Consider the following 23,480-nt stretch of genomic DNA (forward strand, 5'->3'; position numbering starts at 1 on the left):
TGAGCTCTTTTTCAGAGGAGCAGGGATCCAGAGAAGGAGAGGGTTTTTGTGTGTTCTTTAGTAAACCTTGAGGTTTCCCCAAGTTTTGGCTACAAAAGCAATGATATAAGTGTTAAGAGCACAAACTGTGAGGTTATTGAAAGCAGCCATCGGTTTCAAGATTCAAGGGATTCTATGGCCTAACATTAATCATTTTCTGAACTTTGGTTAGGTTAGGAGTTCCTAGACACTTGCAAAGAAGAAATTTGGAATTCATCTAAAGATTTTAACCAACAAAATAACTAGAAGGGTGAGGGCTGATCCAGTCAAACTGAAAGTATTGTTAGGCAACATTAAAAAAAAGTCATGGTTCAAAAATGGAATGAGGAAGTGATAGGCTATTGAGTTTGTTGCTGAGATGAATGGAAAAGAAATACCATTTGTTCTCCCTTTAAACCTTTAAAGATAAAAGGAGATTGGTGTTTTTCTCACATGCTTGTAAATGGGAAAGTGGGCTGAGATTTGAACCAGTGCACATTTATTCAGAAATAAAGTGTGTCTCCTGAGTTATGTGGAATATATTTCCTGTGTATTTTCCAGAACACTAATCCAACTAACTGAAAGGAAATTCCAGTTTCCCTTCCACTGGACCTGAGAATTAAATAAATGGAAACTCAAAATTACAGAGCACCCTGTTAGATCTTCTCATAGGCAATTAATAATAAAAAATTGATATGATATAAATGCCACTGATTATTTGTGTCTGATTTATAGTGGTGATATAAACCCACAGATCCAAGTAAAGATATAAAAAATCCTTACAAGAACATAACAGCTTTTTTAAATTCCAGCATTCTGGTCTGACTAAATATAACCAGATGCATTTGAAAAGCTCGCAAGGAGGTTAGGAGGGAAAAACAGAAGGATGATAGTGAAGGGAAATGGAATAGAATGAATAATATGCTGGATACAAAGATTGCTCATATATTGAAGCAGTACTGAGCAATATGTTAATGGTTGTGTGGGCCATAACTCATGGCAATGATTTAAACATATAAATATACAGTAGATATTGCTCTCTCCAATAATTCTAGGCAACTTATTCTTTTTTGTTTTAATTAACTGCCATTCAGTATGACCAACAGCATAAAATGATTCTGCACATCTAAAAGGCCTTAGTTAGAAGATTTATTTATTATTAATGTTAAATTTATGGTCCACTCATTGGAGATCAGTGTTATTACTCTTCATAAGCTGTTATAAGTAGGCACTCTGTTGCAGTTCTAAGGGCAGATTGTTCTACCATGTTGATTTAGCAAGATCTGCAAAAAAAAGGGCTGTGCCTAACCATCTGGATTTAAATCATGTCAAATTTTATATAGCAAAATGATAATCTTGCGTTGGAATTCAACAAGCAACAAGCAAGGTCACATATATGCTGTTGCATTCTGGACCAGCTACAATTTCTGAACTGTCTTACAGAGGGAGACATAAAAAGCTCATTGTAATAATCCAACCTTGAGCTACCAGTGCATGGGTTATCAATGTAGGGCCTCCAACATTATGCAAATGTTACATAAATCAAAGTTGGATAAAAGATGATTCCCAAATGGCAAACCTGTTCCATAGGGGGAGTGTGCTCCATCCAGAAGAGGCATTTCACTTAAAACTTGAAATCCATTTCAGGAATCAGCAACAACTTGTCTTGACTGAATTCTGTTTCTCCCCTATTCAGTCCCTTTTATCTGATATTGTATAAAGGTGCTCAAACATCAATATTGAGTTTGTAGAAAAAATGTACTATAGCTGGGAATCTTCAACATGCTAGTTGCAACTGGTACTAAATCCTTCCAAATAACTTCATACAGTTACTGGAAACAAGATAAAATCTTGGGACTGTTCCAATGCCACCTTCTAGAAATACCTAGAGCAGTGGTTCTCAACCTCTGGGTCGGGACCCCATTTGGGGTCGATCGACCATTTCATGGGGGTCGCCAAGCAAGGCTGTCCGCCATTTTTTTTGTCCGCCATTTTTCCCCCCTTTTCCGGCGGGTGCCTTACCTCCCTTGGGCTGGGCCAGCTGGTGGTAGGCCTGCTCCGTCTCTGCCGCTTGCCAGCTACGCCTCAGCCGGCGCAGGGGGCGGAACCATGCATGCGCAGCGCTCCCGGGCAGGGAAAGTCCTCGACTTACGACCGGTTGGGTAGTCCTCGACTTACGACCAGTTTAGTCCTCGACTTACGACCGGTTTAGTCCTCGACTTACGACCGGTTTAGTCCTCGACTTACGACCGGTTGGGGTCGCGGCATTAAAAAGGTTGAGAACCACTGACCTAGAGAGACAAGAGTAAAAGCATCAGAAAGCTGGGATCTCTGGCTTACAGCTCCCACAGAGGTTCCGAAAGGATATGATGATCAATAATATCAGAAGCCACTGAGAGAGTATCAATAGAAGCATACTGCCATATCTGTCTCTCATAAGGATCACCCATCAAAATAATGGAAACCATCTCTGTGCCAGATCTAGGTCTGAAGAGAGACTGGAAAGGATCTAGCTAATCCATATCTTCAAAAGGACCACTGATTTTTTTACTGGCTTGCTTAAATATAGAATATTAGACAAGCCAGGAATATTTATAGTCATTAAAATCAATCCAGTTTGGAGGTAGTTTCTTAAGCAAAGTCTTCACCATCTTCTCTTTTAAGGAAGGAGGAACTCTTCTGTTGTAGAGCAGTGTTTCTCAACCTTGACAATTTTAAGGCATGTGGACTTCAACTCCCAGAATTCCACAGCTAGCATTGCTGGCTGTGGAATTCTGGGAGTTGAAGTCCACATGCCTTAAAATTGTCAAGGTTGAGAAACACTGTTGTAGAGGGATCTTATCTAAGAGATCATTGGTCAGCTATAGAGGGAATCTAACAAGCAAATTGCAGTGTGAATAAATTGAAGAACTTTGGTCATTTCCTCTACAAATCAGCAGTGGAACAGGTTCTCACAGATCTTATTAGATGTTACGTTGCATATTTTAGACATTATTTTTTTTATTTAAACTTTTTTATTTTTTCCCAACTCTCCCCCATACATATACCGCGATATTTATCACGTGTTAACATACATTCTTTTTACATTCTTATCTATCAGATACTCTTAATAAAATAAAATAAATACATACACATAAATTTTGGTGTTGCACATTTTAGGCATTATTAAGCCCAGTATGGGTTTATTATTATTCATGAAGAACCATGGGAATTCTTCATAAAACAATACTAGGACATTACCAGCAACAAAAGCTACATCTTCTACCTGGCAGCTCTTAAGAGTTCCACTGGCCAATTCTGTGCGCATGGGATTACATATTTTACTTCTTTTCCTCTCTGATGACTTCTCCACATACTTTGTAATGGTGCTTATGCTATGTTCAGCTGTATCCATTTCAAAATTGTATTATTGTTGTTTAAGCTGCTGGCCTTTGTGCTCCTTTTCCCACATGTACTCCATATACCTTGAGGCATTTTTGTCTCAGAAACAGGACAGAATCAAATGCAATATCTGGAACACTTAACTAAATTGTTACTAGAGTGGTTGGTCAGATATGAGAAACATTCCCCAGAGCTACTTCAAAACCAGTTCAGGGGTAGTCAACCTTGGCTCTTTTATGACTCGTGGACTTCAACTCCCAGAATTCCTGAGCCAGCTGTGCTGGCTCAGGAATTCTGGGGGTTGAAGTCCACGAGTCATAAAAGAGCCTAGGTTGACTACCCCTGAGTTAGATCATTAACTTCTGGAGGTGGAGGGAACTCTGAACTCTGTCTTCAGAGAGGAGACCATGCTGTGATATACATCTATTTGACTAGATACAGAACGATTCATGACAAGGCATCACTTCTGGGATTCCTATATATCAACTTCTCCACTTCAAGGCAAATGCCAGATGAAGGTATGGCCAGTCTCATGGACAGTTCCTAAAACAGTCTAGTTATGGCCCCAGAAACTATAAAATCCATCAGATTCTTAGATATGTTTATGCCTTGATGCCTCTGTGTCTACGAGGCTTCTGCCAACTCAAGTCAAGGTGATGAGCTGAATGATAAAATGCTGGTAAGAAGTGATTTACTGTCAAGCCCTGATTGGGAAGCCTAACAATTGCGACATCAGCAGAATCCCTGTTTTCACCTGAACAAGACACAAACCTTCAGAAGTAATACAATCCCAGCAAGCAGCCTGGAAAAAGAAATGAAATCTTTGTGGGGCATTTGTTGGAGTTCAGCGCCTCTTGCTCTGGAGTGAGGCTCATCCGTGTAGCAATCTCCTATTCCTGTCTCACTGAAAATCAAGTTGAAATGTGGTAGCAAGAGGGCCTGGAAAAGGCCTTTTTAAAACCTAAGTGTTGGAGATGTGGAAACTTAGATGCAACCTATTTTCATATGTGGTGGACATGCAGGGAGGTAAAGGCATTTTGGATTAAGATATGGTGGAATATTCAAAATATTTTTAAGAAAAAGATAAAGTTTAAGCTGCAGATATTTTTGCTGGGTATTATGGAAGATTTGGATACAAAAGAAATGGATTTGATGTTGAATTTGATAACTGCTGCAAGATTACTAATAGCTCAATGTTGGAAAATGGAACGTTTGCCCACTATAGAAGAATGGTCACTTAAAGTCTCAAATTTAGCAGAAATGGCCAAGATTTCCGCTTATGTGAAGGATTACTCACAAGAAAGATATATTTTGGTTTGGAGAAGATGGATAGATTATATTGAGAGTAAATATGGTACAAAAAAATTTCATTTGGTTTTTGAGTAAATTCTAGAGTATTAATGTAGTTTATATGTTATAATAAGTTACTTATTTTTATTTATAATTATCAATATGTTGTTATAATTATTGTGTTTAATATTAGTATATTTGTTTAAAAGAGCGTTAAAGGATGTTATAGATTTGTTAATCTAATAGTTGATTAATGTTAGAGTATGGTTAATGTATTGTTAACCCTGTGATTGGCTCTGGGAAGTGGGGGGGGAGGGAGGGGGAGGGGAAGGGTGGGTTCTGGGGCGGGGGGGAATTATATTGTAAAACTTTTATAAAATTTTCAATTAAAAAAAAACATTTGAAAAAGTAACATTTAAAAAATGGCCCGATTTTTCAGTGGGGAATGGGAGAAAAAATACTACATTATGATTCAGTTGCTTGTTTTAGAAATGGAGAGAGACAAGAAACAAAGGAAAGCTAGATTTTTTTCTGAGATGACTTCCTTTATTTTCACCCAGTTCTTGAGATTGCTGCGCAGTGTGCAGGGATTGTCAGATATGACAAGCTTGAGACATTGACAAAAATCATCCTGACAGTTTGAACCATTAGCTTTAAGGAACAGAGCAAGAACGCATCTAGCCTATATTTATGCAAGAAAAAGTGTTTGGCCATTTGTTTATTGTGGTCATTTGAAATGAAATATAAAAGCAGTGGCATGATGAGAGAGTAACTGGGCCAAAGTTACCCCGATAACTCTGTAGTTCAGTGGGAATTTGAATTATTTCCTAACTGTGCCTCTTCACAATTGTGGTTAAAGTGGTGTGTGTTTAGTAAGATAGCACTTCCTAAGAGTCAAACAGAAACTTTTGGGTTTTTTTCACAGGGGTCAGTGTTAATCCATCATAGAACCCAAGATCACCATCCCATGTTTTCTTAGTTTCAACAAGCTGTAATGCGTGCTTCCTGCATGCTTTAAGCATGTATAGAACAGCCATAATAGAGGGTCTGTAAGATATGAAGTGGTTAGAATAAGAATGGTCTACTGAGGTAGCTAATATTTACATTTGAGCCCAGTAATATGCCAACTACAGCCCAGTAATATTACAGCATACTACTGAACAGCAGTAATTCTGTTTGCAGCTAAATGAAGATATGGAGTGTGCACCTGCAAATGCTGAACCAACAGATGAACTCTTAGATGAAGAGGATCAGGAAGATACCAGTTCAACAATCCTTCCAGGTGAGGCCTTCTGATCTTGTCAAACTGAATAATTCACAATGGAGCATCCTAAGCTCTTGTTGGATATTGTTACCGATTGACAAGTAATATTCAAAGCAATAATATCTCTCCAAAGTATCAAGAGAGAGTTGCTATTTGTGAAAGACAGATATAAGGCATATAAGCTAGAAGGTGAGGGAAGGGTTTCCTTTACAATGAATATTCTGTCTGTGGTAGCACACACACCAGGAATACTGTACTTAGACACTCAAATAAAATGTGGAGAAAGCTGATCACTACATCAATGGTAGACAATAGGATTATATAATGTTTTGGATCTTTTGAAGGCCCAACTAGAGTAGCTGTTAGCAACTATTTAAACAGCTGCATTCTAGAATCATATGGCAGTAATGGTACCCCATGAAAACATGTAGCTACTTTAAATTGTTATAGAGACCTTATATAACAATTCATACTCTCTACATGCTCAGAAACACCTTTTGGAATTTAATCCAAAGTTGTTGCATAACAAATGTCATTCACCTCTACCCCACATCCCTTTTTTCAGCATGCGAGGGCATAGTTTTTCACAGATTTAAAGAAATAAGTTTTGGACAGGTTTATTGTTTTAAAAATAACAGCAACCCAATATTTTAAAAAGTCTCTTTTTGAAGGTCTGAAATTTCTAGCCCCACCATCTCTAATGAAATAATTGCAGGAATGACATGTTTCCTGTGGCCTTGGATGCTGAAAAAATGCTGCTTCAAAAGCAAAATAATTGTTTGATTTTCTTCTACATTCTTTCTACGCAAGAAGAAAATTGGATCTGACTTTCCAAATACTCTCCATCAGATTCAGAGTTTTGAATCTGGCCTCTTTCGCAAGAGGCAACTATAGTCCATTAGGTACTGCAGTGGCATAATGGCTTAATGATGCTGGAACTGTGGACCAGAAAGGGTCTGCATGCTGGTGGTTCGAGCCTGGCTCCGTGAGAACAGGGTGAGCTCCCACTGCTCGCTCCCCAGCTCCTGCTTACCCCCAGCAGTTTGAAAGCATGCAATATTGCAAGTAGATAAATGGGTACCACTTCGGTGGGAAAAACCTAGCTGCATTTGTGTGCGCGGAGAACGGAAGCCGGTGCTGGACCTGGCCAGATGTAAGACAGCGCAACATGAGGCAGTAGGCAAGGCGAGACTGGAGGAGCCTAGAACAGGGCTTTTCAACCTTTTCACCCATTGTACCACTTTTAGGATATAGCAACATCTGAGTACCCTCAGTCGCCTAGCAAGGTGTCAAAAACTTGATGACCCCCCCAAAAAAGGAAAAAAGTGATAAAGTACAGGTAGTCCTCGACAGTTCGCTTAGTGACTGTTCGAAGTTACAATGGCACTGAAAAAGTGTCCCCCAAGCCACAGCTGAGCAAGACACCTGCCTGCCCGCCCGGCCGCACTCTTCCTCCTGTCCAAGGTTTTCATTGTTGTGAGCGTTTCTGTTAAGGATTGGCGGTGGGGGGGGGTGTTTGGTTTTTATTCCCACCATCTGCTGGGTGGTTGCAGCAGGTTTTGTTCACTTCACAAGACCCTGGGACACTGTGACCGTCATAAATATGAATCAATTGCCAACATCTGAATATAAATCACAAGACCCTGGAGATGCTGCAACATTCCAGCTGATCGGCGCTTCTTCTGGGCTCAGCAGAAGCATCAGGATCAGCCGAGCTCCAGCTGGAGACTGACGCTGATCCTGGCGCTTCCGCTGAGCTCTGACAACCCTGCAGCTCCAGCCGTGCTGCCACCGATTCAGCTCATTCCCCTCCCCCACTACGACTTTTCTAGGATGGTCGTGTACCACCTGCCAGGTGCCAATGTACCACAGGTGGTACCCGTACCACTGGTTGAAAAGCCCTGGCCTAGAAGAGCCAGCAACCTGAGCGACGCTAGTCAGTTGAAGCTAGTTCACCACCTGCAGTGCACCAAGGGTAGGCATGCAATGAACTAGCAATTTAGGCTGTCAGGACTGCATTGTGTCTAGCATTTATAGATTTTCCTGACATTGTATGTCATATGCTAAATAAATAAATAACTGCATTTTCAAATTAATATTATCTTTAGTCCTAGATGGTAGCAGCCCTTCAGTGCGTTTCAGCAAGTCCTGCCTGAAAAATGTCTTCTCTGTAATACTTCTCTTCATATATTTGGTGCTCATGGCAGTGGCCATTTTTTTGGCTTATCAAACCATTGCTGACTTTAGGGAAAAACTCAAGCATCCAGTGATGTCCGTCTCACTCAAGGAAGTGCCCTCTTACGATGCTCCTGGTAAGACCAGAGGGTGGATAGCATATTTTGTGGGGAATCAGGTAGCATCTGCAGTTATTCTTGGAATTAAAGGATTGCCATTACTGCTATTCTTCTTAACTGCTATTTAGTTGGGGTTTTTTCTTTATTAAATCTGCCCATCTCCTCGATAAAGCAACTCTTGGTGACTTAAATCTAAACTTGTGCAGTACATATGCTATCTTTATAAAGGTGAAGTTTGTCTAACGAATTCTGGGAGCTGTAGCTCTGCAAATTCTGTTGAAGGCTTTGGAAATTCAGAAGTTTGGGGTAGAACATGTAACAATGAGCAGAGCAATATTATGTAAGTTTACACTTTTGTACTCTATAGCTGAAATCTCTGGCTAGGTTCATGCATTGTGTTAAACTATGGTTTTCATTAAGATTTCTTGAACAAATCACAATGGCCTGGTTCATACATAAACAGTGTTTTATAAATCACAATGGCTCATTTTATTCATCTTTTTAAGTCAAAGAGCCACTTTGTTGGAGTGGCACCGCCCTGAGTCCCGTAAGGGAGATAGGGCGGTATATAAATTCAATAAATAATAATAATAATAATAATAATAATAATAATAATAATAATAATAATAATAATAATAATAATAATAATAATAATAATAATAATAATAATAGCACTGACTTTGGACCAGTCACTCTTTCTCAGCCTTAGGAAGGAGATGAGAGCGAATCACTTCAAAAAATGTTGCCAAGAAAACCACATGGACGTCTTCCTGTAGTCACCAGAAGACAGGATTGACATGATGGATTATAACAACAATTAGAAATAAACCAAAACTTAGATTACACTGTGACTTAGTGTTATTGTGTGAATCCAACCTAATTATTTCATGATCACAGTTTTTTTTTTACTTTTTAACAATAGGTTGGACTTAATTTTTTTAAAAAGGCTTCCAAAAATTCCTGGGAACATAAGAGCAATAAGATGGCATTTTCTAGGAGGTCAAACATGCTTAAATTTCCAGCATGTGTTAAAACTGAAATACTTTTGTTCAACCTGCCAAAAACTTCACATATCTATTTGTGGGTTTTGTTCATTAAGGGGAGTGAAGGAGAAATGATCTCACCCACAATGGGAATTTTGCAGAATTTTGATAGGGTGATGTTGGGGAACCTGGAGGCTGTAGAATGGGTTGGGAGCCATATACAATTGCCTTTCCCTTCCTTGGGTCATGCAGATTGTTTTATTTGGGGACAGACAACATGCACCTTCCAGAACTAATGAAATCTAATCAATCCATCAATCATAATCAAGACAGCCAGCGGTGAGGAAAAATGACTAATGTACACATTATCTCCCTGTGGAACAATTCTTTGATACAGCGGTTCTCAACCTATGGGTCGCGACCCCATTTGGGGTCGATCGACCATTTCACGGGAGTCGCCAAGCAAGGCTATCTGCCATTTTTTTCCCCTTTTCCAGCGGGTGCCTTACCTCCCTTGAGCTGGGCCAGCTGGTGGTCGGCCTGCTCCATCTCTGCCGCTTGCCAGCTACGCCTCGGCCGGCGCAGGGGGCGAAACCACGCATGCGTGGCACTCCCGGGCAGGGAAAATCCTCGACTTATGACCGGTTGGGTAGTCCTCAACTTATGACCAGTTTAGTCCTCGACTTACAACCGTTAGTCCTCGACTTATGACCGGTTTAGTCCTCGACTTACGACCGGTTGGGGGTCGCAGCATTAAAAAGGTTGAGAACCACTGCTTTAATAGAAGCTTCTGTGCCAAAGGTTGCTGGATTAAAGCCATGTTGTAGTCATGAGCTGTTCTTCTGAATAGCACAGAGGCCATTTAGCAGAAATGTGTAATAAAGATTTGTTTACGTTAGGGAGCTACAGCAATGAAACTATGGCCATAGCACCTTTCTTTCAACAATTCACATAAAATGCCATAGATTTATGGAAGATGAATTATAATGTACTGTAGGATCTGCTCTAGGGCAGGATTGCTAAGGAAAAGAAGATTCTTCTCCATCAGCTTTGTGTTTGGATATTCTTATTTGATGTAGTTTTCTTGTGAGGTGAGAACACTGTTCCAATCTTCCTCTCAGCGGAGCCTCCAGAATTACTTGTGCTAATTTTACTGAGTGGCCTCTGGATGAAATGATCTGCAAAGAGTCTGAGTTGGATGTGGAGCCATTAGATGTGATGGGATCCAAAGCCATGTCCTTAATGTGCCTGTATTAAAGGGGTAGGCAGCAGCTGTGACTGGATCATTTGCTAGATACCTGGGGATTTCCACTTGATCAGTAAAGATTTGTGAGTTGTTTTAATAAGGATCTTAAACTATAGGAATTGAAGAAAGCTTAGGTTTACCATTATTATCTGTCCTCTCCATTCATTTCTGATAATCAGAACAACGCTCAGAGTTCTTTAATTCTAATTTGATTAGAATTAAATTTAATTAATTTAATTTTTAATTTAATTTTAATTTAATTAATTACAAATAAAGAAAATAGCTCCTGTAAGTGTGACATTTATTCACTCCACACAAAGGCATTATACATCATAGTGTAGCACAATGTATAAACCCAGTATGTGGGTTTATATGTAGTATGAGAGGAGAGGGCTGTTTAATAATATTTGCACTCTTACCTCACTAGGAGATTCCAGAAATTGGTGTGAAATCCCATTTCATTAGCTTTCTGTAATGTAATCTCCAAGTTAATTCACAATATTTCTTCCTCTCTCTGTGTTGAAAAGCCCATCTCCAACATTGTACTCCATTTTATTCTAAGGGTATTCATATTCCATTCAGTGTATGTGCTTATTTCCACAATTGATCAATATAGTCATACAGTTCTTTGACATATAAGCACCATAAAGGGATATTAACAATGAGTACATGTTCATGTTGTAGGTGCATCCATGCCAGCATTGCATCATTTGTTGAACTAGCCGTAATAATCTGGATATCGTAGCTGAAGTTATATCTTTAGTATAATGTAATGCTTTGGACAAACCAGACCAGCAGGTATCCTTATTCACTTGAGTGTGAGAACTTAACTAGAGTCAGTTGCACTTCAGTATGACTAAGTAGTAGAATCTCGGACAGGGCTATATAGCTAAAAGCAGATTTGTGTCTCGGGCTGGTCCCATTAGTGTCAGATTTTGACTTCAGAAAGTGTTGTCAAGTGCACCCTTTTGTTTCCTCTCATATGTTTGACTGATTCACATCTTCACTTATGGGACAAATAATGGCCTTTTAAACTACAGCTTCGTACTGTTGTGCTATTCATTTATCTCCCCTTGAGACTATCAGTAGTTCTATAGCATATTAGATAGAGACTTTTCTTTAGAAATGCAGGTGGTTAATCTCTAGACCTTTCTGAAATAAGAGTCTGTGCTGTGCTATTGAACTAAATGGTCCCTCTCAAATGTTTTGACCAAAAGTGGATTTTGTACTATTATCCTCCGGGTTAGCTTAAAGGTCTCCCCATTTTGATTACCATATTACATTTTGTATTATGGATAATGGCAATATTGTTTGCTTACAGAGTTATGCATGTGATGGGCTTGGCATGGCATATGAACTGGTTCCATTGATTTCAAATATAAAACTGTTTTTCAAAAATAGGTATTGCCCTCTATCCAGGCAAGGCTGAACTGCTATCCTGCAAGCATCATTATTATGATTACATTCCACCTCTGGTCAACCCAGGCCAGCCAGGGAAAATTGAATGCATTACCCAGAGAATCAACTACACAGATCCGTTTACTAATGCAACCAAGGTAATAATTAAAGAGAACATAAAATCCACTGGGTGCATAGTGGAGATGCCTCAGCACAAAGCAGGAGCCAGTATGATATTCATACTGCACTATCCTACCCATAGAGCATATAATTAGAAGCAAAGCAGGAGAACACAAAGGCATCTTTGACGGCCTTTCTTGCTGACTTTAGTGTCTATACAGGTTCCTATCAATTCCTCAAAATGTCAGGTCTTAAATCGGCACTTTAAATGGTTTTGGAAAGCAGCTGACAATTTTTCAACACAGGCATAACATGCTCCTGATGCAAAACAACTTTGGAACATTAACTTATGCTACTACAGCATTAACACTGCTATAGCATTATTATGCTATACTAAGTATAGTAATGTGAATAAGGCTAAGATGAACAAAGTCCTTTCCCATTGGTCTGTATGTATTCAAAGCATGTGCAGGACACAGCATTTCCATCAAAATGACAGAAGCACAATTATGACACAATTTCCACCTGTGTGTGTGAAGACACATGTTCAAAAGTTGTGGAGCTTGTATCACAAAGATATATTGCCGCCTTTGTTATTTGCCCTCCTTGGCATCTCCTGCAGGCACCTGGTTAGTACATGTTTTAAAAGACACTCTTTGGAATTAAAACTGGGCTTCTAAAGAAGTGAATAAAAAACTGAATCCCTTCTTGGCAGTCTTCAGTCTTAGCAATCTGTACTACAGTAATAGCTCAATTCAGTCTTAGCAGTCCTCACTACTGCAGATAGCCATTTGCTGTAAGAAAACTGGGACTTACATTTTCTTAGCTTTACAGCTGCAGCAATAGAAGTATTTCCATAAAAGCATCCATAGCACCTGGTGCCTCCCTGGCTGTGTCTGGAAAAAATAAGGATTCTTCAGTGCAGAAACCATATGGTTTTGTGTAACTATTATGTGTACAATAGATGTAGTCTAGAAAGATAAAAGTTCGGTAGAATAAGACTTGCTGGTGTGCCAATTCACATACATGCCCTCCATGCGTGAGCAGATGTTTTGTGAACCTGTCTATAATGTTGGCTTATCTTAAATCCCACATTTTGCCATAGCAATGGAAGTGTAGTGCTTTGAAAACTTAAATGATCAGTACCAATCTCAGAAGTTTTTACCACCACCTTTTTCCAAATGCTGTGCAAAGAATCAAGGATGGATGTCAAATGAAAGGGATGATACTGGAATGAATGAAGGCAAATCATCTTATTGGGAAAACCACTCAGGGAAGAGAAAGGGCCTCCACTGCCTTCTTTCTTTCTTCAGTTTGCTGACCATGTTACATATAGGAAGAAGGTATTATGAAAATTACTATGGGGTAGGAAGACAAGAGCAGAAATCTCTATCTGCCAGTATCATTTGCCTAAATTTAGATTTAGCCTGTTGTAATAAATATAAACAATGGAATGGTTTGGAATATTATTTTTCTAAATGTTGGTAAGTGAATCAATTCTAGGGTCAGGACTATCTTAATATTTACATCCATATAGAAGGCAATGTCCATTTTTTTTCTCCTTGCTCTTGCACTTGTAGAAACATGCTGTGATTGTCAAAGGACCCCAAGATGTGAAGAAACGGGAATTGGTCTTCATGCAGTTTCATCTGAATGAGACTGATCAGGATTTCAGTGCAATAGATTATCTTCTTTTTTCTTCATTTCAAGATTTTCTCCACAGGTACGGCCCTCTTTAATTTTCAGTCACATCAGAAAGTAGAGGTACTATATGCTTAAGACTAGTACGACATAAAAGATTGGGCAAATTCATGACTGTGAAGATCTTTTTTTTTTAGTAAGATTCCAAGGTTCACCAAAGAGAGTCAGATACAGAAGAGCAGATCTAATACTTCTCAGTTACTTATGCTAAGTCAAATCTTTTCTCTTGGGTATCTTCCAAATCTGTAGCCTTCAACTTTCACAATCCTCATCAATGTTTATATACATCTTGGGACACTCTGGTTGGGAAAAGATACAGTAGGAATTGATTGGCCTTACTCGGTCAATTAAGCATGCAAATCCACTGCTGATTTGCTCCCATTTTTCTTCTACAATCTACTTTGGGGGGGGGGGAATTGGTATAATAATTGGGAATCTAAAGCTCTGTCCAGTGTACAACAAATAATGTCTCAGCTCAGCTTTATAGTATTGTAATATAAAATAGATGGAAGAAACACAAGTCACCTTGATTCCCTGCCTACAAACCTCTTGTTTTGGAGGAACCTAAATATAAGAGTGATGAGGAAGGAAGAATACCAGGCCCCCAAAGTGAAGTGTTTTGCTTCCAGCCTGCTGGCATTTCCTGAAGTAACTAAGCAGCAGTTCAGTAGATTAGGAATAGGAAAAAAGAGCTAACATTTATTTAATGTATGGGAAGCAAGTTAGAGAGATAGTTCTATTTTTAAAATCACAAAATGGGGAAAGTGTCGAATTTGAATGTAGAATGAGCCATAAGTGAGCAGAAAAATTTCAGAGGTGAAATACAGTGAGGCTAACCCTATTAGCTGTACAGCTGAGTTTTGAGTATCACTGTGTGAAAAGACAAAGTTGCCTCTAACTTTTTCTATGTGGGCTTGTTTGAACATATTTCAAAAATGTTAAAATTCCAAAACTGATTTATATTTCATAAAATCACTATTTTTACATTTCATTTTCATGTATTTGTGTCTGATGCGTATTTTAAGTACCTGATTATTACTGAACTTTTTATTTATGCCCTGCTATTGCTGCTACCAGTTAAATTTGTCTCTAAATGTCATTTCAGATAGCATTGAAAACTAGAAAAGACCTGCATATCATTAGAGGAAATATTCTTTCAGGCAGGCAGCAAACTCACATTCAGAAAGGCAGCTTTACATATGAGGGCCATTCGGAAATAAACCTCCATTTGGTTATCAGTGATAGACACTCGCAGATACAGAACTTTTTATTATACACATTAGAAAACTACAACATTACATTACTTTTCAACATAATTGCCATCCAGATTGAGGCACTTGTCATAACATCTTACAAGGTTTGAAATTCCTTAGTAGTCGCTCAGCGCCAAATCTGGGCTATAGGGGAAGTGATCAAAAACATCCCAATGGAGCTGCTTCAAAAGTTCTTGGGTGCGTCTAGCGGTGTGTGGGCGAGCATTATTGTGAACCAACACCACACCCGAAGGGGTGCCATAGAAAATCCCACCAAATGTGAAGATGCCAAAGGAGTACTGCTAGTGAAGTTCATGGAGCGTGGTTCGACCGTCAATTCAGAAGTCTACTGTGAAACGTTACGAAAACTCAGATGAGGCATCCATAACAAGTGTCGGGGCATGCTGACTTCCAACAAGTGCCTCAATTTGAATGGTGATTGTCAAAAAGTAATGCAATGTTGTAATTTTCTATGTGTATAACAAAAGTTCTGTATCTGCAAGTGTCTGTCATTGATAACCAAATGGAGGTTTATTTCCGAATTGCCCTCGTATTTATAGCTGCATGCTTCCCACCCGATAACATTTCACACTGACTGTGGCTTTGGGGCCATAAGCCCAGGTTTGTGTTATAGTCATGTCAAACTGCCGGCCTGCGGGCCGGATGCATCACGCCAAAACCGTGCCCATTGCCGGCAATGGGGAAAAAGTCATGATACGTCGCACAACGTCACGTGTTATAGTCTCATGGCTATGTTGCATTTTCCAAGGTGAGCTTGGAACTAAATTTGCTAATGTATTGGAAGAGTGCAAAGTTCTGTCTGAGATTTTTGACACACACAGACATAATCAACAAGATTCAAAGAACAGAAGGCTAAATTAAATGTTATGTAAACTTCTACTTTCATATTTTACTTACTCTACCTGAAATGCATGATAGTCCAATGTACTCTGCATGGAACTAGGAGGCTTAATCCTTCCAGATTTTATTTATTTGAAAAATTAAATCCATGTGTGCCTCGTTTTTTTTTAAATATTACTTATTTCCAATGGAATTTTTAATATGGTCCTATCAAGGAGGAATTTGTTTCCAAACAATAACAGAATAGGCTTTTATGCCAGGAAAAAGACAAAGACCAACAAACTTGTATAATATGCAATTCAAAACCCTTGTTAGGCTTAGGTGTTGATGCTGCATACTAGCCAAAGTGCACTATTTATGTGTTCAGAAATCAACCTCCTTTAACTTCAGGAGAATTACATCTAAATAAGTATATATATTTAATACAAAAGCTATGAGAGGTGCAAAGAGCCATGGAAAGATACATGCCAGCATTACAAGACATGGATTAGAGAACAAACAAAAGTATACAATATCATCAAGAGAGTAAAGCTCACTACATAAGAAATGCCTTACTTCTGACATGGGAAAAGATAAAAATGAAAATTTATATGAAAATGCCAGGATGGATCTCAACAATGGAAGCGTTTGTGCACCCAAATTTAACCAACTATGAGAAACTTGTGATATACAGAGACATTTTGAATAATGATAGGAATTTACAAACTAAACAAGAATTGGAAGAATGGCATTGAGCTATCATGGTGGCCACACTTGCAAATGAAAATGAGATGTAAAAAATATGCCAAGATCAAACAGTCTTTCACCAGATACTACTGTCATCAGATGAAAAATTGATTGAAGACCTTTATAAACTTTTGTTAAACTTGAAGATGGAAGATGAACAAGTTAAAGAAACAATGACAACTTGGGCAAAAAAATTTGGACACAATGTAGAATTAGAAAAATGGCAAAACTTGTGGGAAAGAAACTATAAAATAACAAGGGCAGCTACTTAAAAAGAAAATCTATATAAAATGTTTTATAGATGGCATTTACCATCTGCAAGATTAGCAAAAATGTTTAAAAACATCTCTAGTAATTGTTGGAAATGTAGGCAAAAGCCAGGCACGTACTATCACCTTTGGTGGACATGCCCTAAAGCAAAAGAATTTTGATCAAAAATACACATGTGGTTACAGAAAATATTAAGAAAGCATGTAGATTTTAAGCCAGAACTATTTCTTCTAGGTATAATTATAGAGAACTATAACAAAAATATATATATTTAATATTACATGTATTAACAGCAGTGAGAATTACATTTACACAGTATTGGAAAAACGAAGAAACACCATCGGAAGAAGATATGATTAGGAAAATTTTGGATTGTGCAGAAATGGATAGGCTTACATTGAAAATGAAAGGGAAAGAAGATACAGAATATTTTCAAACATGGGATAATTTTTATAAATGGCTAGAAAAGCGGAATAGAGTAGAAATGGAAATTGTATTATTATCAATGGTAAATATGTATACACAGACAACACGTTGTTTATTCAGCACTAAAGATTTGTAACTATAAAAACTCAATAAAATATATAAAAAAGAGAGTAAATGAAATGGAAGTGGTCACACAGCAAGAAGAACTGATGTTAGGTGGACCAAGGCAGTCATAAAATGGATTCCACTTGATAAAAAGCGCCCATGAAAGAGACCTAAAACAAGATGGATTGACAAGATTAGCAAGTATTGTGGGCCCAATTGGCAAAAGAAAGTTCAGGACTGTATTGGTTGAAAACATGCGGAGGAGGCCTTCGTTCTGCAGTGGATAGAGCAGTGGTTCTCAACCTTTTTAATGCCGTGACCCCAACCGGTCGTAAGTCGAGGACTAAACCAGTTGTAAGTCAAGGACTTTCCCTGCCCGGGAGCGCCACGCATGCGTGGTTCCGCCCCCCCTGCGCCGGCCAAGGCGTAGCTGGCAAGCGGCAGAGACGGAGCAGGCCGACCACCAGCTGGCCCGGCCCAAGGGAGGTAAGGCACCCGCCGGAAAAGGGGAAAAAAATGGCGGACAAAAAAATGGCGGACAGCCTTGTTTGGCGACCCCCGTGAAATGGTCGATCGACCCCAAATGGGGTCCCGACCCACAGGTTGAGAACCACTGGGATAGAGAATGGCTAAAATGATGATGAAGTAGTATATATAGCAGTTCTTCTCAGAATGGGCTCCTCCACAGGCTCTGAGCTAAAGGCCTAGCCTTTCTTCACCAGAGTTCATCTTGCCTTGGACTAAGGGGAATTGTAGGACCAAAATATTTGGAAAGCCCTAGGAAAGATTGTAAGGCGTAACTATAGTTTAAATGATAAATAATGCAATAATTCTGGATTTCTTTAAAACCTCAGTAGCTGTTCTTAGGGCAAGACAGAATTCTCTTAGCTTCAGCTCCTCACCATAAATGTGAGTTCAAAGTGTGAAAAATCAGAAAATGACAGAATGTATATTACAACACAAACATCAACTTTTGTACTTGCATTCTGACATCAATAATAAGCCTTGTGGTTTGCATTACAATTCTTTTTTGTTATTTGCTGCCCCATTCCCATAGATGCCCATGGCTTTACTTTTGCATCCCCAGGGTGCAAATAATACTGACCTGCTCTGTGTTGGTTGTTACTGCAAGTAACTGCCAAAATTATGTTATCATTTCATTCACCTTAAAGAACAACATAACTGAAATAAAGCTAAAACTGAAAAGCTTTACAACATGGAGATTCCCAAATAACACAAACAATAACAAATATTTTTTTAAAATATTAGGTGATAATAAGTAATCTTAACTGGTTCCAAGAAAAGTATTACAAACGTGCTGGGAAACCTGAAATGAGAGATTTGACGGAAGATCATAGTCAGAGCAACAATCTATAAAGCCAGGAGCACTACACATTTTTTTCTTCAAGATAACAAAGCTTCATAGTAAACCATAATAATCTGTCTAAACATAACATTTCTTCCCAATACAGTCCAAACAAGTCGGAATTTATGAAGGTGTGTGAGAGCTCCTATTCCAGTTGGAAATTCTCTGGAGGTTTCCGAACTTGGGTCAAAATGTCTTTGGTGAAAACTAAAGAAGAAAATGGTTTGATGGCAGTCGAATTTAGGCAGGAGGTAATGATGTCTCATGAGGCTTTCTCACCACACAGCTTTTATTGTTGAACAAATAGCTGGGATTCTGGCTTGAGTATTGTCTTGAGTTTTGTGAAAAAGTGAACCACTAAAGGTTGGAAAAGTACACACTGAAGACTTTGCAGAATTTATTTGCTAATTATAAGTATCAACCAGCAAAGTATTCAGATAGATATGTTTTTCCTAATCTTGCCCTAGATACTTAAATCACAATTTTAACTTGGAATTCAGGGATTTCCTAAGGAACTTTTATGCCAGACACCAAACTGAAGATGATACACAAATTAGCTAAACTGATAACTTAATCTTCAGCACTGACAATAGGATGGTATCTTTCACAATGCTTGGGATAGTAGGCAGGTTCCACAGCACAGTTTCCCCCATTCAGATGGACTAGCATATGTGCCCTGCGTATTCCCCAATATCTGCCCCTAAGGCAGCCCCTTCACTTTGCTTAATGGTAAAGCTGGTCCTGACAACTACAGTACTGGCTGTTTTTCTGCAATCTGAAGGCAACAAATAGCAAAGAAAAATGATCCACCATTAAGAAATGCATTAAACTCATAATGAAATACATTTGAGAAATTAGATCTGTGACCTACTGATCATTAAGATTTCTGCTCAAGAATTTTTCTAGCAATTTCCCCCATCAGTTATCTGTAAAAGAAAAAAAAATGTAGCCTTTCTTGAAGATATTGTACTGTATGAATTTTAGCTTATCCCATTTTGCTTTTTTTGAAAAATAAGGGTTTTATTGCTGGCTATATTCCACACTTCAGCCATTTTGGGAATTTCCCCCATTTTACTTACCTTTTAGAAGCCAGTGTTGTTTGCATGCCTCATTCCTACACATCTTGGTAAGTTCCTATTTTTTTCCTCAACTTAGTCCCACAGCAGCAGGCTGTCAATTTTATTTTTATTTCTAAGGCATTTGGATTCTTGGGCTTTTTAAAAAAGTGTTTTGGTATGTTATATATGAATAATCACCTATTTTTTCTCTTTATTCCGTCAGATTAGCGTGGTTAACTACATTGAACGGAGGATAAAAGCTGATACTGACCAGCTATTTTTTGTGGTGTTTGAATGGAAAGATCCTTTTATTCAGGAAGTTCAAGATGTGAGTAAATGTGGATCATTTCTGCATGGATGTAAAGTGCCAGCCTAAGTACAAATTAGGAGCACAAATAGGAGATCCACTATTTTCAAGATGATATACAGCTAGTCCTTGAGTTACAACCACAATTGAGCCCAAAATTTCTGTTGCTAAGCAAGATAGTTGTTAAATGAGTTTTGCCCCATTTTATGACCTTTCTTGTCACAGTTGAGTGATTCACTGCAGTTGTTAGTAACACGGTCATTAAGTGAATCTGGCTTTCCTGTTGACTTTGCTTGTCAGAAGGCCACAAAAGGTGATCATATGAAAGGACACTGTAACACTCATATATATGAACCGGTGGCCAAGCATCTGAATTTTAATCGTGACCATGGGGATGCTGCAAGAGATGTTAAGTGTGAAAAACAATCATAAATCAATTTTTTTCATTGTCACTGCAACTTTGGTCACTAAATGAATGGTTGTTAATTGGAATGTACCTTCCCTTAGAATGTAATCAGAATAGTTAGAAATTTGCATCCTATGTAGACTCCCAGATGCAGGTTTATCAAAGAGTGAAGTAATGGCAGGAAAAATTTGATTGCTGCTGTACACTGTGACGTGTCTGAAATATAATAACTCTGGAAACATAACATTTTAGCAGTAATATGTCTATTTAGAACAGTGTTTCTCAACCTTGACAATTTTAAGGCATGTGGACTTCAACTCCCAGAATTCCACAGCCAGCATTGCTGGCTGTGGAATTCTGGGAGTTGAAGTCCACATGCCTTAAAATTGTCAAGGTTGAGAAACACTGATTTAGAAGGATGTTCCTTTGCTTTCATGGCATCTTATTCCATGGAAAATGTACACAGGTAGTCCTCGAGTTACAAGTGTAATGGAGCCTGCCCATTCCACTCGTAACTCGAAAACTCGTAGAGTGAATCTCGTACCTCGAACGAGATCACCCCCTTGCTTGTTAAAACGCATGCAGCTCATTAAGTGAACATGAGGTATCTCAGGGTGGGGAAGGCCACGGAGGGCCTAGTGATGGAACAAGGCCTCCCCGACCCACTAAGATACCGCATGCTTCCCCCTCCCTTCCTGCCGTACTGGACTCATCTGGAAAAGATCCGTCTCTTCTCTGCCGTGGTTCTTGCTTCCACTCGGATTTGAGGCCGGGAATGCTTCTGCCTCCCCCAGCCTGATCCAGGTTCCGGAGGCCTTTTGCAGGCTGCTGCTGCCCAGATCTGAGGCGGGGGAACGCTTCCGCGTGCCCCCCTGCGGCCCAATTTGGGCTCTGGAGGCCTTTTCCAGGCTGCTGCCGCCTGGATCTGAGGCTAGGGAATACTTCCATGCCCCCCCCCCGTGGCCAGATGCGGGCTCCAGAGGCGTTTTCAAGGCCTGATCGGGCTGCGGGGAGCTGAGGAAGCGTTCCCTAGCTTTGGTTCCATTCTGTTGTAGAGAACAGAGATCTAAAGTACCATGAGATCACGCGAGATCAGTAGCATGAAATCTCACCCCACTGATCTCGCATAAGCTTGCGTTACTTTAGGCCTCCATTCTCTGCGAACGCACAGAAGGCTTGGAGCAGCCAAGAAAGTGAAAGATCTCAATCTTCACAGGGTGAATATTGAAGGCCTGGTGCCTAGGGAGACACGGGGCGGGGGTAGGTAGGTACCAGGGTGAATGTTGCAGAGCCACTGCAGTCGCTCATAAGGGCGAACGACTGCTGTAGTGCTGCAATATTCGTAACTTTGGGACTTGCTCGTAAGCACTAGGGGGCACTCATCACATAACTTTGAACAAGCGTTAGTGAATGCTCGTAACTCGGGGATTACCTGTATCTGATTACATCTTAAAAGTAGGCATATCCACTGGTGCTTAAACATTTGTGAATCCTTTTGAATTTTCAATATTTGTGCATAAATATAACTTAAGATGTTATCACCTCTTCACACATGTCCCAAATTAGTTAAAAAGAACCAAATTAAACTAATACGTCAAAAACATTATACTCGTTCTTTTATTTACTGTGGAAACTGATCCAAAGCCACATATTTGATCAAATTTTAGATCATATGTACCAATATTGACAATTCAAAAGGGTTCATAACCTTTTAAGCATCACTATAGACACGAACAATAAACCAGCTTTAGATATTGCTTTATTAACAGTAACTCTCAATCTTAGCCATGTGAATATGAAACAAGGAAAATGATACTGAATGCAACTTTTTCTCTTGGTCTGTTTGGAGAAGTAACCATAAGTAGAAGTTTAATATATTTATTATAAACCAAGTGTTTCATTATAAAACATTCCATAATAAAAAGTAAACAGTAGCTCTTTAATCGACAGTTTAAATGATTAATTTAATTTATTTTCATAGATTGTCACTGCAAATCCTTGGAACATGATTGCTCTTTTATGTGGTATATTCCTGGCTTTGTTTAAAGCAGCCGATTTTGCCAAACTGAGTGTGAAATGGATGATAAAAATCCGAAAACGGCATCTCAAGAGAAAAACTCAAGCCTTGAACCATATAAGTTGAAAACAATGTGCTTCACAGATTTCTGTTTCACTGAGAAGTTCAACTAGGACGATTAAACCAATACAACTTCTGTCTTCTGTCTTACACAAGAAAACTGCATTGATGGAAGGACAAATTGCTTTGGTGGACTGAACTTAATATTTGGAATTTTTAGAAAATGATTTGACTCTTTATAAATCCGCAGTCTTTTCTAAATATATGGTTTCTTTTACAAACTGTTACTTAGTGGTAAGAATATTCCTGAAAAAAAAATAACTTCCTGTAAAAAAGAAACAATTTGTATGAATGAAGTAGGGTTGTTGTTGTTGTTTTTTTTAAAAAATGGGAATTTAAAATATAGTGTCCACCAGTAATAGGTTTAGTTAATCTGTCCCCAAATGTTGAGTCCAATCACTAATCAACTCAGGGACAAAGACATTTGCTTCAAAGCCTTTAACTGAATATGCTGCCAATCAGAGGGAACAGCGCTTTATTGGATTCTGATTGAGCATTATGTATCACTTACATTCCAGCTGTTGCTCTGACAAACACACTCCAAGGGATGAAACATATTGTTAAAGCTTTATGCACTGACTGTATATTGAACATACCACCGATTAACAACTAACCCCAAAAGTATGACTAGAGAGATTGATCAATATTGGTTGGCTGGAGGACATAACAGTTTGATTTCTTACCCTTTCTATCTGAAACAATACATTCTCTATTGGATTTCAGCTCTTTTGTGTGTTGGACTTTTAGTTACAAAAGTAGATACAATCTTTTTTATAAAAAGGACAGTTGATATCTGATAACTACTATGGAAGCATTGTGATGATTAGAAGAGTCGTGGTGGCCCAGTGGTTAGAATGCAGTATTGCAGGC

At 38.9% G+C, this 23,480-nt stretch overlaps 1 protein-coding gene across 1 annotated transcript in view; it reads left to right on the forward strand.

Moving 5' to 3' along the window:
• Positions 1 to 23,480, forward strand: part of PACC1 (proton activated chloride channel 1) — a 28,177-nt gene extending 4,697 nt beyond the window's left edge. The window contains exons 2-8 of the mRNA XM_015814677.1: positions 5,872 to 5,971; positions 8,062 to 8,265; positions 11,878 to 12,032; positions 13,575 to 13,717; positions 18,809 to 18,953; positions 19,984 to 20,088; positions 22,455 to 23,480. Of these exons, the coding sequence (XP_015670163.1) occupies positions 5,872 to 5,971; positions 8,062 to 8,265; positions 11,878 to 12,032; positions 13,575 to 13,717; positions 18,809 to 18,953; positions 19,984 to 20,088; positions 22,455 to 22,616 (1,014 nt within the window). The 3' untranslated portion in view covers positions 22,617 to 23,480. The remainder of the gene's footprint in view (positions 1 to 5,871; positions 5,972 to 8,061; positions 8,266 to 11,877; positions 12,033 to 13,574; positions 13,718 to 18,808; positions 18,954 to 19,983; positions 20,089 to 22,454) is intronic.

This window comes from Protobothrops mucrosquamatus, unplaced genomic scaffold (genome assembly GCF_001527695.2).
Source record: "Protobothrops mucrosquamatus isolate PMUCROS unplaced genomic scaffold, P.Mucros_1.0 scaffold_91, whole genome shotgun sequence".
In the NCBI taxonomy this organism is placed as follows: Eukaryota; Metazoa; Chordata; class Lepidosauria; order Squamata; family Viperidae; genus Protobothrops; species Protobothrops mucrosquamatus.